Genomic DNA, 12,200 nt, shown 5'->3' on the forward strand with positions numbered 1-12,200 from the left:
TCAAATATGAAGGTTGGCAAAATCCTTAACTAATTGTGCAGCAGGGTCTTCTTCTTCTTCATCATCACTTTCGAAGTTGCTAAGACCTGATTTATCACCAAACTTTTCCTTGTAGTATTTTTGAGTTGCAGAGTTAAAGTCATTACCCTTAATATCTAATCTCTATTTATTTTAAAATTAAAATTAATTTATTTTTATTAATTTAGGTTTTTCAAATATAAAATTATAATGTGTGTATTTATGTAATGAATGTGTGATAATATATATAATTTACCTTTAATTCACTGTTTCTTGAAAATAGAATATCAATTAATTTTTTAGCTTAGTTAGAATTTAATTCAGCATAGTTGTATCCAAGTTTTTCAAGCTTAACTTCAGATTCTTCAAGAGCTTAAATAATAATATCATTTTCATCTTCTTCAATATTGCAATCAGAAATGTTGAGGGCTCTGAGCTTCTTGCAAACCTTAATGAGATTGGCCATTTCTTAGATAGTTTCTTCTTTAAGGAAGTTATCTCTAATATCTAATAATTCAAGGTCTGGGCAGTTTGTTGCAAGTGACTTAAGTAATGCTAACATACCGTCTTTTTTAATAACATCTTAAAATACAATTAATTCTTTTAATTTAGTAAGCTTAGGTAAAGCTTCAGCAATAGCAATAGCTCCTGGATTTTCAGCTCTATTACGAGTAATAGCAAACTTTTCTAGATTAGGAGTACCCTTGGCGAGAGCAGCAGATATAGTCTTAACACCATCAATACCTAAACCAGCATTGTTAATCAAAAAGACCTTAAGGCTAGTAGCTTATTCTAAGAAAGGACTTAAAGCAATAGCACCAAATGGATTGACAGCATTATCAGAAATATCTAACTCGATAATATTCTTACCAATTAAACCATTTCCTAAAAATCCAATAGCTTCAGGTAATTCAGTTTTAAGTCTGGAAACAAAAGTGTCGTGAACATCAACTCTCTAATTTAAATTTTAAAAATAAATTTATTAATAATTCTATTTATTTATTTTTTATGAAGTGAAATGAATTTGTATATGGTTTGGCGGAATTTTTGATACTAAGCATCAAAATTAGAAAAATTCCTAAAAATAAAATTTATATTTATCATTTTAGATATATTTTGAAGATTTTTGTGTGGAAATTCTTAATATTTTATAAGTGAATAATAAAATATCTTTAAATAATATTATATTTACAGTTAATTTTGTTGACTTCTTGAATAATTCACCAATTTGTTCACAGAACTTTTTAGAGTAAGAATTACCAGTTAAAACGATGTGTTCAATATTGTTTTCAATATTCTTTTCTAAAGTTTCAACTTCTTCCTTATCAAGATTGCTTAATTCTTCAATCTTTTTTTCCTTATCAGGGCGAACTCTAACGACGTACTTGCTAATATTGCCTTCCATTTCTTAAATTTAATTTATTATTGGTGATGCTATTTATTTATTTACTAATTTTTAGATTTTTTCTTTTAAATTAATAATTTATTAATCTTGGTGACTTAGTACGCGAAAAATTTCAAGCAAAAATCAACTAAAGTTTTACATAAATTAAAGAGCTAACTAATTCAGTTTTTCTAAATTTAGTTTAAAAATCAAGATATTTAAAAGGAAATTAGTAGCACCAGCATGTTAAAAAATAAAGAGATAAATCGAAAATAAATTAACATGATAGATATCGTCTACAATAATAAATTAAATTTATTAATTCAATAAATCATTAAATTTGTCAAGTTTTAATTTATCTTTTTTAGCTTCTTCCTTATCATGCATTTTTAAATAAAAATTGATATTTAATTTATGTAATAAAAGAAAAAATGATTATGCAAAAGTTATTTTTGCAATAAATTTATTTATAAAAAACTCTCTTGCATTCTTAAAATATTTTTTAAATAATTTCTATTACATTTTAAATAATATTTTTTTCAAAATTTAATTTTTTAATAGTTCAATTAAATTGTTATTTATTTTAGATATAAGTTAAAACATTAAGATTAATGATTGAAACCCAGATTCAGAAATTGTTTTTTTATCTTAATTAATTAAACGAAAAAGAAGCAAGATTTATTTAAAGTTAACAAATTTATTAATTTATGTTAAAAATAAAATTAAATTTGATAAAACAAAATAATTTTTAGTTATTTAAAAAAAAAAATTTTATTTGAAAATAATTTTTTGGTTTTTTGGAGAAAAATTTTAAAATTAAAATATTTATTTTGAAAAACAGTAATTTGTTATTAATTTATATTAGTCTGTTTTAATTGATGTTTAAATTTATTTACTTAAATTTCAATCTTGTTAAAAGTGTATTAAATTTGCGCGTAAAATTTAATATTTTTAAAGTATTGATTGGAAGTGGAAGTAGCGCAAAAACTTATCATAATATAATTATTTTAAGGTCAATTGTAAACATAATTAAGTATAAAAGAAAATGATTTAAATTATATTTTTAAAACATTTTAAAACGTTTAACAAACATCTTGTTTGAAAGACTCAAATGTAAAAATTAATTTTTTTAACAAGGGCGCGCTTAAATTTGTTAAAGAAAGCCATGAAAATTGTAATTATACATTTTAATAAATCAACTATTTAAGCAAGCCCAGCTAAGAAATAAATTAAAGCCAAAAAATACTATTTAATTAAATAAATTAAAAAATCTTAATAAATTCTTTTGATTTTTGAAACTCAAACAAAGTGATATAAGAATAATAGAAAGAAGTGTGAATATGTAAACAGAATAAACAAGTAAAGACAGTAAAAAAGTTGACACGCATGAACCTTCTCTCAAGAAAATGATGAAAAAGGATTTAAGCGAAGGACCAAAAGTAACTGAACAAATTAATAAATAGGGAAATAATGTAAACGGCTAGTCTACTCAAAATTAATAAATTGTGAAAATCAAAGACAATAATGATGATAGTAGCAGCAGCGATCATATTGTTTTGAAGCGTAAGGAAGGTTACTAAACAGCAGATTTATAGAATAGTGCTCCTTAAAATATTTCTAATAAACCCGAAAGCGATGATGATGATGTCCAAATTATTTCTGTTAGTAAAAAATTTATATTAAAATTATTTAAATCAGATATGTTGAGAGCTTGCCAAAGTTATTAACACGTTCAAGCCTTTTGAGGAGGAAAATAACATATTTATAAATATAAACTTAAAAGGTAACCCTACTAAAAACAATAATGCTGTTCCTTAGAGAAAGGAATCAGGTAATGGTAATGGGTCTAATTCTAAGCAGAAGAAAAAGAACACAAATAGATGCAAAGTTTGTAAGAAGGGTGGCTCTACTTCTAGCTTTAAGCCATGCAAAGATTGTGCAAGACTCTTTCACTACGAATGCATAGGAATGAAAAAAGACCTCGATAAAGATAAGAAGTATATTTGTGATCAGTGCAAGTAAATTTATTTATTCATCAAATTAACATACTATGCATATTTATTTAACAATTCGAGTATTTTTTTACTGCTATCTTAGCTTTCCTTCTTGCTAGCTATCCAGATAAAGTCGAGATAAGGTTATTAGAGAGGTTTTGAAATGCCAATAAAATTAAACCAAGCTATATAAATAACTAGAGCAGTCTTAGACGTTGAGACTTTTATTTTTAACAAATATTAAATAAATTATTCATTTACTCAAATATTCTACTATACTATAAGAGTAACCTTCAGTATTATAAAAGATGTTGGATTTAAATGTAGCATGCATGCATGGATTAATTTTAAACTCGTGCAATAAAATTGTAAACTTGTTTAGTAGTATATGAAGATCAGACTGGAAAAAGAAAGAATAATTAAAATAAGTTTAACAAAGAGACAGATTTGCTATAAGGTTAAATTAGATAGATAATAAATATGAGATTGATTAATGGAAGGGAAGAAAGGGGAAGATAAAAGATATTAGATTGTTTTTAATAAATATGAAAATTTTTTGTTTTTTGCGTATATTTAAAGATTTAAATAAAAATATAGGGATAAACAAAAATAAAAGAGGGCAGTAGAGAGAGAAAAAGAGAAGAAAAAAAAGCAAAAGGAGAAAGAGAAAGAAAAAGAGAGATAATTAAAACTAGAATCTATATTAGCTGAGGCAAAAAAGAAGTTAGAAAAGCCAAAGGATAGCAAGAAAGAAGAAACACTCAAGTTCATTGAAGAATTTTAAGCAAAATAGTAAAAATTTATCAAAAAACTTTCTAAAATTATATTTAATTCAAATTTGATTAATTTAGTAAAATATTTTTCTCTTCAAAAATTCTAATAAATAAGCTTAAAATTTATTTTGTAAAGCAGAGCATTTATTCAATTAAATATTCAGATTAAATAAAATAAGAATATGCCAAAGAGAATTCTTAATCTAAAAAATATTTTTATTTAAAAATAAAAGAACAAAGTTGATTTTAAATTAATAGAATATATTATTCTTTCAAAAACACATCTTTATTTAATAAAAATAATTTAAAAAACTTTTTAATAAAGCCCTTAATTAGTTGAAAATAAAAAAATAAAATTCCCTATCGAAGATACACTTCTTACTATTTATGGAGAAAAGTTCTAAGATAATTAAAATTTAGCAAAGGTATTTATTTACTTGAATTTAAAGCGAATTACATTACATTTTCATTTGTTTTTAAAAAATTATTTTATAGAGACCTCGCCCATAATAATCAAAAATTATTCCTTAAGAGTACATGAACGATATTTTAATGATTTGGAATTTCCTTAATTCATTTTCAGAGCATTTAGAAAATATGAAATTTACTAAAGAATAGTTATATATAGCTATGGTAAAATTTTATTTTTATAGTTTCTTGCAATTAAAATATAATAATTTGATTAAAGGACCATAAGGGAGAAGAATCTCATGCCTTACTTAATCACATTTTCAGGAATTTAGTTAGGTTTCCTGTACTTGACATTTATTATACTCACAAAATAGATAATCATAAAGAGTTGAGTGATCAACCTTTTTTTATCATCACAAGAGTAGCAAAAGAAATAGATTAACTTGATACTGTTATGCAAGTCATATGGCCAGAATTTATTAGGCATTTATCATACTTCTAACAATACTCAATCAATGTATATTTATCTTTAAATTTAAAAAGATTTATTTTATACTTATTATATTTTATAATAGTTTAAGGATGATTAAAATATAAATGAAATACTTGAAATTATGAAAAATAAAGACTTTTCAAGTTTTTATGATTTAGACACTAAGCATAGGATTAAAGTATATTTTTTAAAATAAGAATTTAAACAAACAGGATAATTTTTTATGTTAGTTTATGGCTCTGCTCATAGCATGTGTTGATGACAGTGACAGCTTTCATGATGGTGTTATAGGATTTAAATAAGAGTAAGTTCATGAAATGACAAAAGAAAGAAATGACTTGCAAGTAGAAATCAAGAAAGACGAGCTCGAGTTTTAAGCTCTAGATGCTAAAGTAAAAGCTTTAGAATAAGTTTAAAAAGAATAATCAGCAGCAATCCTTGAGACACTTTCAAGAGCTGAATCTCTTAAAAAATCAAAAGAATTAGAAAAGGAAAAGAAGGAATTATAAAAAATTAAAAATTAAGCAAGCAAATTAGAATAGGCTTTAATAAAAAAGAAGAATAAATGCTAATAGCTTACTTACGATTTACCTCATTACATAAATACAGCACAATTACTTGGTTATGACCACAATAAATCTGAATTCTGGGTAATTAATTCACTACTTTTAGTGTTAATTTATATTTACAAATTTCTAAAAATAGTTTTTCCATAATGATAGAAAAACTATCTATTTAAGATACAAAGAGAGTATTATAGATGATGACAGAACTTGGTGCTACTACAATACTAAAGAAGATATAACTAATTTAATAAAAAGTTTAAATAAAAAAGGAATTAGAGAGAAGAATTTATATGATAATCTTATGTATCTTGTCAAAAATGGATATCTCTAATATAAATTTGAAGATTTTGAAAAGAAACCTAATAATTAAGCTAACTAGGCTAACACAAATGGAACATCACAAAAAGTAGAAGGCTAACAGACAGGAGGTATTCAAACTACCTTGCAATTTAATGCAAAAGAAGGTTTAACTATTACTTAAAATGGAGAAAATCCTTAAGAAGAGAAGAAGGATATGGAAATCGAAGAAATTAAAAAACCAGAGGATGCAGAATAAAAAAGTGCTGAATAAAATGGGGAAGCTTAAAAAAATATGGAAGATGAAGCTGAAGTAGAAGAAACTAAAGAATAAATAATTTAATACTTATCCAACTATGATCCTCAAGCTATAATTTCAAAAACAGCTTAGACTTCTACAGTATAATTTATTAATTTGCATTTATTTTTATATTAAAAAAATTTTCATAATAGAAAAAGAAGGCCAAAGGATCTCAGTAAAATGATAAAGATCTATCAGTATTTTAAAGAGCTAAAAGTAATTATAAAGATATAGGCATGATTATTTTAGAAACCGAAAAGAATTTTACAGATTACTTAGAAAAAAGAAGGTGTAGATGGGCAAACAAAAATAATAGAGAATCTTTTGTAAAACTTTTAATTAAAAATAAATGTTTTAATATAGCAAATAATTTTTATAATTAAGAGAGAAAGAGTAAAAAATGTTTCAGATCCATAAGAGATATTTGCTTTACTCGAGTAGTTAAATGAGGGTTTCTCTGCAGTAGATCATATGTTTATAAAAGAAAATGCAAAAATATTAGAAAATGAAGAAGAGTCTTAAAAAATGGAATAAGAAGATAACGAAGAAGACAACTAATCTGTTGACAGTGACGATGAGTCATTCTAAGGTTTATAAAAAAACAAAAATGGTAAAAATTCAAATCAAAATCAATCTGATAAAGCTCTATTTACACTTGAATTCTTCGAAAGTCACCCACAAATGAGAAGCAAAAAGTTACCAAGTAATCAATTTTTTCTCATTCAAAATACTTAATTAAAAATGATTTTATAAAACTTTAATTTATTTTGTATATTTAGTGAGAATTTGGGGAATATATAGTGAAAAATGCAAGAAAAATTGGTAAAATATGCCAATGATTAACATAATGAGTGCTTATCTCTCAAGTTACTTGTTTTGCTCAATAGTTTAAAGATTTTTACAAAGAAAGAAAGAATAATATCAAGAAAAACTTCTTTAAGAGCAGAATAACTAATTACCATCGTTTTATGTAGCCGATGATAAAAAGAGCTCAGGTTTAGCAGCTTCAGCAAATCAAAAAAAGAAAAATATAAATTATAATGATTTTGATAGCTATAAATATACTGATAATAGTTTAAGAAGAAGTGACAGATAAAAGTACCGTAAAGACTTATCTGAGCCTAATTATGATTTAGAAGATTTTGAAGAGGAAGAATAAGAAGAGAGCCGTTAAAAAGAAGATTAAGATAATGAAGATTAAGAAGAAGAATATAGACAAAAGTCTACTAAGGTTAAAAAAAATAGTAGATTTAGTAAGAACAAAGATACTGATGAATATGATGAAGAGGAAGAAAATGAAGAATAATAGGAAGATGAAGAAGAGGAGTATGATGCAAGTAAAATTGAAGAAGAGGAATAATTAGAAGAAAGCCGCTAATCAGAAGAAGATAAAGACGAAAACGGTGATGAAGATGATGAAGAATAAGAGGATAATAAAAAATCATCAAAAAAATAAGCTAAACGTAAACTTACAAAGTCAAAAGATTTAAAGAAGTAGAACAAAAAAAATGAGAATGAGGAAGATAATTAAGAATAAGATGAGGAAGATGAACAAGCAGTGAAGCCAAAAATTTTAAAGAAAGGAAAAGCAAAACTAAACAAAAATGCATAAAAGATATAAGATTCCGATGAAGAGGAAGAGTTTTAGTTCTATAAATAAAAAGATGAGAAAAATGATAAAAAACAAAAGCATTTAGAGTCTAATGATGAGCCAGATAATGAAGAAGAAGAAGAATTTTCTTTTAACAAAAATAAAAATTCAACAAAATTAAATTCTAAAAAATAACAAATGAAAAATGTAAGCTAAAATAAAGTAAGTATATAATTTTCTATTTTATTTATTAAAATTAAAAATAAAGAATTAAGATTGGGATGAATAATGCAAAGTATGTGGCTAACATGGTGAAGTGCTTATGTGCGATACATGTCCTTCAGTATTCCACCTCAAATGTATTGGGCTTAAGGTAAACAAATACCATACAATGAATTATTAAAATTAATTGTTATTTTAATAAATAGAGTCTTCCTGATGGAGATTGGAGTTGTCTTGAATGCTAATAAAAGCTCCTAAAATAAAGATAAACAAGGAGCTCAGTCAAAAGAAATTAAAAAAATTGAAAAGAAATAAAAATTTAATTTTGATCTTCTTTGGCTTTGAAAAAAATAGAAATTAAAGCTAAAATATTTTACTACCATAAATAAGATTAATCAATAAATAAATAATTTGTTTATAACCCTTATTAAAAACTAATAAAATTAGGTTTTTCAATAAATATTAAAAATAAATAAAATTAATAAACTAAAAAATACATTTAAAATTTGTTTATAAGTTAATTATATCTATTGTAACAAGTTCAAAGAGTATTTATTCTTTTGCTGCTGTTCTTTATCTTAAATCTTCCTTTAAATAAAAATTTGTATTATATTTTTATAGATTAAATTAGCCTTAATACATACTTAAAAATATTAAAAATACAATCAAAAGAAAATGTTTTTTTAAGTATTCTCAAAATGACTATGTTAAAATATAATATTCATAATAGATTCATTCATTTAAAAAAAAATTTAAAAAGAAGAAAGAATACATGGTTATTTCAATTTTATCAGCTTTAAGTTTTTTAAAATTAAAAAAATAATCTATAGGCTACTTTAAACCTTTACATTTTAAGTATAAATATTTTTAAAAAGTTTCAAATAAGCTAACCATATTATTACAAAACCATTAAAAGTTTTATTAAAAATTTAAAAGTATGTTACAAAATTTGAAAAATAACTAAATATCATCTCATATGAATAAATGTTTTAACTCACTTAGAGAATTTATAGTTAATTAATAGAAAAAATAAATGACAAAATATAAATTTATTTTTTGGATTTATAAATAAAACAGAATAGTTGGTTTAAGCGTTTGTATATGAAGAAGATATTATAAGTTAGTATTAAGAGAATTAATTACGCTTTATAAAGATATAAAATTTAAAACGAGACAAGTAATATATTATAACTAAAATTGTTTTGATAACAAGTTAATTTTAAAAAAAAGACTGACTGAATGACTAATCAACAGTTTAAGAAATACTCTAATTATTTGATAAAAAAAAAAATGTTTAAGATTTTATATTTCATTGAAAAAAATATTATTGAAATTAAAAAGATTAATTAATAAATTAAGTAATTACTTGGAGTTTGAATTCCTGATTTTATAGTGCAACCTGCTTGATGGAGAAGAGATACTGCAGCATAAATAGGACCTTTTTTTAAGGCATCATTTGTATAAGCAACTCCAAAGAATTCTCCGTTAAGAGCAAAGCTGAGAGTACCTTTATTCATATTCAAATAAATACCAAGGACACCTTCCTTTTTAAATCTTTTTCCATATTAAGGACCAGATGCATTAGATCCATGTCTTAATTGTCCTAGTCCATAATAAGCCCAACCATAGTCGAAATCACAAAAAGCACTATTGTAGTTAAAATCTTTTTTGCTGCTAACACCTATTTTAAGTTCATTTTCAGTCTTATCATCAGCATGAATTTCCCAATAGTAAGTACCTGTAGTCATTGGCTATTTATAATATAAAAATAATTATTAATTATTTGAAAGTAAATTCCAAAAAAATTTGCAATTTCAAATCATTAAGCTTTTTTAATAATCTAGATAGAATAAATAAATTAATTTGTTAATTCTTTAGGTTATTAATTAAACTTTTCTTAGAAATTAATCTTTAGAATTATTAATTCTTTTTCAATCTAAAAATTCTTTAGAATAAAAAAATTTCTTTAAAAGTATTTATCTCAATTTTTATATACTCATTTTTAACTAATTATTATAAAAGGAATCATTTTTTAAATTAATTTTTTTTTACTGTATCAGACAAGACTGTTCTGAACATGTAAGCAGATTCTGTAAGGAAACAGTTTGTACCATTATTTGTAATTCTTATTCCTGTACCTGCACACTGTGGGTCCCATCTCCACATAATAGAATTTATTTAACCAGGAATGGGTGCATTAACTTAGATTATTTATGAGGGTAAAACTTGTACAGAGGATGAATTAGATGATATTTTTTTTGTGTAGTCTTAAATGAGCTATAAGACTTCAGTTTATTTTACTGCTTTGAGAATTTCTTAATGCAATTCGCATTCCAAGCTGCAGATTTATTTAGGGCTAAAAGAATTATTTACTTTTTTTTAGCAATTATCAAAATTTATACAATTAGGACTACAGCAATCTTATTCATGCTTTTCTAAATCGCAGAGTTTAACAATTTTGTTACATTTTTAATTTTTACATCTTATTTCTAAATTATTATACATTCTTTATAAAGCTCTTGAAATAGGTGTAATTGAGTGCTAGGCCATAGAACATCTGTTTGGACAATCTCTATTAATTTTTTTAAATATTTTTAAAAAATAAATAAAGGGTTTTAATAAAAAATTAAAATGATTTTTTCCCCGAGAGACTTTTGAATCTTTTGTCTATTGAAAAAATTTGATTAATGATAAAATTTGGTTTATTTTTTAATACCAAATTGTGTTTTTCTTTTAATTTTTAAAAATTATTGATGAAATTTACTTGCTTTTTTATTGCCAGTCTTCTATACATTTTTTACAATAAAGATGACCACATCCATTACATTCTTTTGGATCACGCACAATTGTAGAGCAAATCAAACATTCAAATTAGTCATCTACTTATACAAATCTTTCGCGATCGTAACCAATTTCGTTAGACATGACAGCTGCTATTTATATGTATTTTATATATTTATTATGTTGTTTATTACTTTTTTGAGTAAAGAAATTTTATTAATATCAAAAGTATTAATTTTTGTTATTTAATTAACTATTATTTTTGAACTTCTAATTGCTTTTTAAATGGCGTTCTTGTAAATTTTGTTGAACTTTCTAATTAATTAATAAATATTATTTTAATTTTAAACTAAAAGTTTTTTTTAATAAGCCTTCAATTTTGAAAATAATATAGAAACAATGAAGGAACTATCTAGATATGCCAGCAAATATTTTAGAAATTTGACTTTTCTATATGATTGATTGTGAGAACTTTATCCATTGCTATTTATTATTCTCACAAATTAAAATAATTTATAGTACATTCGCAAAAAATTCAATTGTTATTTATGTCATAGTCTATCAATAAATGCATGTAAAATAGTGTTTCTTTATCAGAAATTGATGATTTCTTTTTAGCAGCGTCTATTTTAATAATGATTCTTCAAATTTCTAAAAAAGATAATAATTGAAAGCAATCATATCATAAATTTGTAAAATTCTAAAATAGCTAAATTAAAAAGTGTCTATACCAATATCTCACCTTCTTCTACTTTAATTTAAATTAACTATTAGTTTGTAGCACCATTATCTTCAAAGCAGATAATATCAAAAATAAATTGATCTAATCAAACTGATATTAACTAGATGTTATTTTTATCTACCCTTACCAAAAATTCTTTTCAGCAAAAAAAAAATAAATTTTAAATATGTTGAAAAGAATTTTAGCTTGATTAAAAATAATACAAATTATTTATATTAGTCAATAAATAGATCTAAGAATATTGGTTAACAATATTTTATTGAAATATTCTAATTTATAATGAAAAGTAAAAAAAAAAAGGAATTTAATATTTAATTATTTTATATAGGATTTTATTTACATATGAACAGATAAAATAAAAAATATTGTATATACATATTCAAATGAACAAGATTATAGATTGTGAGTGATATTTATCTTAAAGCTAATATTTTACAATATAATCCCAAATTGAGATAAAAAATAAATTAATTTAATCTAACTATAGTTATTCAATATAAAATGAAAGAAAGTTCCTTCCCTACTCCAAAGCATATTTGATTTATTTTATTGATAATATTTGTAATATTTCATTTTTCTATTTATCTATCTACCTATCTAGTTGAATTGAATGGCATGCAGCCTTGA

The 12,200-nt window shown here is 23.5% G+C and overlaps 3 protein-coding genes across 3 annotated transcripts; 1 reads left to right on the forward strand and 2 right to left on the reverse strand. All coding sequences in view use genetic code 6, as the record gives it.

Annotated features, from left to right (window-relative positions):
* Positions 1-1,423, reverse strand: TTHERM_00766430 (Ran GTPase-activating protein; the record flags this gene model as incomplete). Its single annotated transcript, XM_001025403.3, has 3 exons — positions 1-162; positions 275-973; positions 1,211-1,423. 3 exons carry the CDS (start codon positions 1,421-1,423, stop codon positions 1-3), a joined length of 1,074 nt encoding a protein of 357 aa, XP_001025403.1.
* A 1,319-nt stretch (positions 1,424-2,742) lies between these two features.
* On the forward strand, positions 2,743-8,355 carry TTHERM_00766440 (PHD-finger protein; the record flags this gene model as incomplete). The annotated part of the gene is made up of 14 exons (XM_001025404.2): positions 2,743-3,067; positions 3,186-3,420; positions 3,994-4,188; positions 4,495-4,594; positions 4,665-4,802; positions 4,858-5,097; positions 5,156-5,251; positions 5,304-5,723; positions 5,779-6,336; positions 6,390-6,563; positions 6,622-6,940; positions 7,017-8,035; positions 8,097-8,201; positions 8,257-8,355. 14 exons carry the CDS (start codon positions 2,743-2,745, stop codon positions 8,353-8,355), a joined length of 4,023 nt encoding a protein of 1,340 aa, XP_001025404.2.
* A 942-nt stretch (positions 8,356-9,297) lies between these two features.
* On the reverse strand, positions 9,298-10,975 carry TTHERM_00766450 (SPRY domain protein; the record flags this gene model as incomplete). The annotated part of the gene is made up of 4 exons (XM_001025405.3): positions 9,298-9,317; positions 9,417-9,801; positions 10,103-10,622; positions 10,815-10,975. The coding sequence occupies 4 exons, from the start codon at positions 10,973-10,975 to the stop codon at positions 9,298-9,300; spliced, it is 1,086 nt and encodes a 361-aa protein (XP_001025405.2).
* Between the last annotated feature and the right edge of the window lie 1,225 nt (positions 10,976-12,200).

The sequence above is a fragment of the Tetrahymena thermophila genome (assembly GCF_000189635.1).
Source record: "Tetrahymena thermophila SB210 genomic scaffold scf_8254284, whole genome shotgun sequence".
Lineage (NCBI taxonomy): Eukaryota > Ciliophora > Oligohymenophorea > Hymenostomatida > Tetrahymenidae > Tetrahymena > Tetrahymena thermophila.